The 6000-nt window shown below is 42.0% G+C and overlaps 1 protein-coding gene across 7 annotated transcripts in view; it reads right to left on the bottom strand.

Annotated features, from left to right (window-relative positions):
* Nucleotides 1–217: 217 nt before the first annotated feature.
* The window catches only part of TEK (TEK receptor tyrosine kinase), a 93993-nt gene continuing 88210 nt past the window's right edge, over nt 218–6000 (bottom strand). For all 7 annotated transcript variants that reach the window (XM_077817728.1, XM_077817729.1, XM_077817727.1 and 4 more), the window contains 5 exons: nt 5206–5276; nt 3733–3773; nt 2323–2419; nt 1520–1619; nt 218–1339 (listed from right to left, as the gene is read on the bottom strand). In XM_077817728.1, the coding sequence (XP_077673854.1) occupies nt 1265–1339; nt 1520–1619; nt 2323–2419; nt 3733–3773; nt 5206–5276 (384 nt within the window). In that variant the 3' untranslated portion in view covers nt 218–1264. The remainder of the gene's footprint in view (nt 1340–1519; nt 1620–2322; nt 2420–3732; nt 3774–5205; nt 5277–6000) is intronic.

The following is a 6000-nucleotide window of genomic DNA, read 5'->3' as shown; positions in this document are numbered from 1 at the left end:
GGTGGCTGTGGAGTTGAGGAAGATTCACCCAGCAGTTGCAAGGCGCCACCATGACCCAGGCGTCCTTCCTGCCCCCCCATGGGCTGAGAGCGAATTAAAGATCTTCATCTGATAGCAAGAGTCCGGAGTCAGTTCTCAGACACACTAATGCAGAAGGCCATTATACTGAAATGTAAAAATATTTCCTGCCCTCTTGACCATCATGTACATTAGCTGAATGATGTGTAGGAGTTGAGAACCTTTTAATAATGCCACTGAAGAAAAATATTTCAAAGGCTTTTAGTACATTATTTGTTAAAGGCGACACAGTAAACTACAGCCAGGCACACAAGGAATAGGGGTGGTCACAAGCAAGTAAGTGAACCTTGCCTGTTTATAATTAACTAATGATCCATACTTAGTCAGTGTATTATTAGACTCAAATACAAAATGAAAAAATTGCACTTGTAGCCAAACTGACCTTTTAGAAATGTGTTTTACAATATGTAATACATTTATGAATGCCCAGTCTTTGTGATAAACGCTCTGTGGCTTTCTAAAATAACACCACTCTCTAATATATATATTGTCAAGATAAACATTGATATTTAATACAGAAATTGGCTATTAAACTGAATGACAAAAAACAAACAGCAGTTGCTTGTATAAATACATGAAAGGATGGGGGAGTTGCTTTACCAAGTGTGAGGTCAGTCGATCGAGATAAATCAATTAACAGTAGGATACCAAGGGAGGAAACATAACTTCTGAAGTGATTAGAGAGTGGCCCAGACAGTTGACAAGAAGGTGAGAGTAACAGTGGGGAGAAATTACTATTGGGGAAGTTAAGTTTACGTTTTGTAAAGACTGCCCTCACACTTGGTAAAATAATCCCCCCATCCTTTCATGTATTTATACCTGCTCCTGTATTTTCACTCCATGCATCTGATGAAGTGGGTTCTAGCCCACGAAAGCTTAAGCCCTAATAAATTCGTTAGTCTTTAAGGAGCCACAAGGACTCCTTGTTGTTTTTGCTGGTAAAGACTAACATGGCTACTACTCTGAAACCTTAGAATTGATGACTTTAGCCCATTCTTACTCAAAACAGTATATACATTCCTACAGTCTATGGAGGCAGAGCTTACTGTAAGATATACACAATGCTATCTGTGGTTCAACAATATTTTACAAAGAGCTATACACAGCACATCCCATTCTGTGCCCCAGAAGGCTGAGTTTTTGGTTTGTTTAATAGTTATTCAATATATGAAGATTTTTTTCTGTCTTAAGCAGCTTCTTCAGCAGAGCAGTCAATGCCTGCATAGGTAAACTTCTCATACAGCGTGGTATTCACATATGTCTGAAAGAAGAAGAGAGGTTGAAGTAGGTGATGCATGTTTTTCCTCAACCGCACTAAGCTGTGCTCTAATTATTTTGGGGATATAGAGCTCACTACTTGTGTTTACAGTACCCCCAATGAACTTGACACACATGCCAGGGAAAGATTTAGCCTTTGGACTTTAAGCTAGCACAGCCTTACCTTTCGTTCCTCTAACATCCTGTTCAGTGACACCAGGATCTGAGCGAATGATGGCCTTTCATATGGTTTCTCCCGCCAACACTGTCTCATTAGGTCATACCTTTAAAAATCAGACACAACCCGATGAGGACTTGGCAGCATGTCACTGAACACAAGGCCTGCAGATTCCATCTTAAAACCATAGCAAGCAGCCCCACTTTAAGGCTGGAATTTTCAGCCAGACCTCTAAGAGGTGCACCAAGCAGTGGGAGGCACAGGAGGTGTTATAGCAGTGCTTCACCACCTGAGCCTCTCATTAGGCATTCCCAGACTCCTGCATAGGAATTGGCTTTACTGCATGGCACACAGCCACATGTACGATGTGACACACAGCCACATGTACGATGTGACACACAGCCACATGTATGATCTCCACGGTTTCCTCCAGCGTGGTGGTAATTGTACTGGTGTTGCCCACACCTGTTAAGGTAGCAAACCCATTTCAATTCAAACATGCTTTGTTTTACTTTTTCAACTGCCATATTTGGGCTTAAATTTCCCATGCTTGGCCTTCTTGAAGGTGATCTTTCGTGTGGAACGTTGCGGTGGTTTTCAAAAGGACAGCCACCCAGCCTGTGCAAAGTATAGCACCTCTGGAGGCAAATTGCCATTCTGCAACCAACAGTGTATTCAGGCCTCATACAGTTATATTATTGAATATTTACAAAAATCACACATTTGCTGAATCATGGCTTCCCTGAAAACTGCTATTTTCACAGTAAACAATGGAAATAAAATAATAATTAATGAACTTGTTTGCTTACACCTCATCATCGCAGTTGAGAGGCTTTTCCAGTCTGTACCCTTGTGGCAATTTCTCATAGAGTTCTGCACATGTCATTCCACAGTATGGTGTCCCACCTAAAACACAAGATTTTAACACGGGCTTAAGCAAATTTTTCTGGTGCTATCACAAATAAGGATAACCACGCTCAGCACAAGAGCCACAGGATGGCTCAGCAACAAAATATTTGATGAAGGCAGGTTAAAGATGAAGGAAGATTGTACTGAGTAACTGTATTTGATAATAATAATTTTAGTCATTATTTATGCTGTGCTAAAACCATGCACAGTGTTTTTATAAAGTAAAAGGCAAACGGGCCAGATCCTCAGCTGGTGTAAACTGGCACAGTTCCATTGATAATGTGTCTCACCAAATTTTTCCAGCCAGTGGCCTGATTCTGATCTCACTTACACTGCCTTCCGTAGCGTTATTCCTGTTTTACACTGCTGTAAGTAAGATCAGACTTAGGTCCATGTGACCAGTGGCAGTGTTTGCAGGATCAGGCTCTAACTTATATTTGGAGAGTACTCTTAGGGCTAGGTCCACAAAGAAATTTAGGCCTGGTGACATTGACTACAGATACGTAGAAAATCACCGTGATTCACAAAGCCTGAGTTTGGCACCTAAGCTCCCTATACAATGAATGCAGATAAATCAGCACCTCAGAATGGGCTTTACAAAAAGCCAGCAGGCTAGGTAGCTCCTTGCCTAACATAGCCAATGTGAACTGCCAAGTTGAGGGGTGTGGGCTCCTCCTCCTCCAGCTGTTTTGCAAAAACTCACCTCTAGGGGCCAATCCAGTAGGCATGCTCTGAGCACACTTACCAGATTGGGCCCCATAGGTGACTTAGGTGAAAGAATGCCTAGCTTCTCCTGGTTTCTGTTTGGCTCTGGGGCTTACGAATCCAGACACATAGCATGGCTGCAGTGTGCACGCTCAGAGGCAGAAACAGGCGCCGATAGGGTTCATGGGCAGCTGAGCAGGGGGTTTGTGAAACCCAGTGCAGCCTAGGATGTAGGTGCCTAAAGTGGCAGTTAAGTGCCTTGGTCCTTTTATTAAGCTCACCCTTGGAATATTTGTTTTTTAAAAGAAAATACCTGGTGTAAATTCCTTGCCATGGGATAATGAAAAGAGTCTCTCTCTACCTTGCTCAGGTAATGTGGTGCCTGACCTGGACTGAGTTGGAATTGTGATGATTTTTTTAAGGGTATTGTGACCAATGCAGGATGTAGTTAATAAATCAAAAGAAAACAGCGGAAGATGTTTGAAAGCGAGGAATGGCTTAGTGGGCTGAATGCAGGGCTGAGAGCCAAGAATACCCAGTAGGGATACTGTACTAGAATATCCCATGCTGGTTTATTTGTCTACCAGAAAAAAATGGATACTTACCTAAACTGACTATTTCCCATAACAGGACACCATATGACCACCTGCAATAGGGACAAAGAAAAAGCACTCATACCTTGATAGGAACAATGATTAAAAGTGAACAGGTGTGATACTGAAGAGAATTTAAAAAGACATTTTGCTAATATACAGAGAACGTAAATTACAATTCACTCTTTTCATTTTTTTCTGATTAATTTTCTGTTTGGGAGTAAGGATCCAGGCTTTAAAACATATAAGGCCAGATTCTCAGCAGGTGTAGATGAGCATTGTACCACTGACATCAATGGAGCTACGCTGATTTACACCAGCTGAGGATCTGGCCCATTTCCTCACTGTCTCTGTCTCATTTAATACACAAAGTGCCAAACTCTTCTCACAGTTCAGTTTCACCAGTCTAAACCCAGAACAATTTCGTTGAAGTACATGAAATTATGCTGAATTTACACTGGTGACTGACTTCAATAGCACTAGTCAGGTGGGCAGAAATTGGCTCTTAAAGGAGTCATCAAGAATGTAAGAACAGCCATACTGGGTCAGACCAAAGGTCCATCTAGCCCAGTGTCCTGTCTTCCGACAGTGGCCAATGCCAGGGGCTTCAGAAGGAATGACCAGAACAGGTAATCATCAAATGACCCATCCCTTGTCATTCGTCCCCACCTTCTGGCAAACCTCCTTATAAGGTTTCTTTTTTAACTACGATTATATTCTGCTATTTTGTTTATCTGATTCCAGAAGAGACTGTCATGCAAAGAAGAATTATTTTGTACCTCCTTTTCGTCTCTCCACTTAAAGATTTACAGAGACTAAGTTCAACAGAAAATGACCAAATGTGTCAGACGTCGCATAGAAATGAACCAGCACTATAGTCTATACAGAAAATTTCGTCAGAGGTATCGCCTCTGATTACTTTCCCCTTTTCGCTCAGGTTGTGACCTAGCAAGGCACTTAAACCCCACAAGGAGTCCTGTTGACTTTAATGAGACAGCTCAAGTACTTACAGCTATGCACATGTTTAAGTGCTTTGCTAGATCAAGCCCGTAGAGCTTGGCCAACTCTATCTGATTTCCTGGCATGTACTGCTATCACAGATCTGAACTTTTGCTGTTTTCCTGGATACTTGCTACACTTCGCTGGCAGAAACTGGTGTTCGTATGGGCCTTCCAAAGGTGCATTTGAGTTTGAGTTTCAAACTAGAGATGCCCCTGAACTAACCCCATGTCCAAAATCCCATGTACTTTGTAGAAACTCAGATCTGGACTCAGACCCAAACTTAGCCTGGTTCAGTTTTTCCAGACTATTCCTTGTAGTCTGATAAGCTGTCTGCCCACATGGTGACACATATGCCTGTGTTTTCTGAGTTCCATGAATTAATAGCTGCACGATTAAAAACGCTGGCAAAAAAACTTTCCCCTATGAAGCTTCAATGTTATTAAAGAAAGTCTTGTTAAAAACATGTTAAAGAACTGTACTTACACATCACTGTTTGTGGTGTACACACTGTAATTTAGAGATTCAATTGCCATCCATCGCACTGGAAGCCTTCCCTGGAAGTGATGCCATTAGAATTGCATTACAGGCTATTATATTAATGGTAGTGTTCATAGCTGTTTCAAAACAATCTTACTGAAACCTGCACCACGAACAACCATTACTTACATTAGTGAGCACTTACACAGGTGGCCCCATTCACGTCAATAGGCCTACTGACATACATGCTCCCCAACTTGAGCACTGGTTGTACAATCAGGTCCCAGATGCACAGCTCCCAGTAAAGCAAAGAGAAGTTCTTTCCAAATGAGTGTGGTCCCACTATGAATTGGAAACAATTCTGCTTGCATGATGCACATCCTGTGAACCATTCCTTTCCCATTGACCACAAGGTGTCAGTGACTCAGAGGCAGAATCATGTGGGATTGGATGAAGAGACTCATTAGACAGTTCACTTCTTCCTCTTCAAGGGATGCCAAGGGTTTAGTGCCTGGGAACTGGTCTTCCTCCCTGAGGAGCCTTGCACATAGGATTCCATCTCATCACTCCCACCCACTCCACCCACTTTTCAATGGAGCCTCTAGGGGAGTGTGCAAGATAGTTTGACCAATGATTCATCAACATTCAGTCTCATTACTTTCTCAGGCCTAAGATCCTAATCTTAGGTCACTGGCTTTACACCAGTGCAGATCATGGAGGGATTCACTTTCATATATGAGCTTTGTAAATATCAAATTGGAACATAAGAATCAGTTACGTGCCTTTACATTCCTATTTCAT

Source organism: Eretmochelys imbricata, chromosome 5 (assembly GCF_965152235.1).
Source record: "Eretmochelys imbricata isolate rEreImb1 chromosome 5, rEreImb1.hap1, whole genome shotgun sequence".
In the NCBI taxonomy this organism is placed as follows: domain Eukaryota; kingdom Metazoa; phylum Chordata; order Testudines; family Cheloniidae; genus Eretmochelys; species Eretmochelys imbricata.
This window is presented reverse-complemented; position numbering and strand designations above follow the sequence as displayed.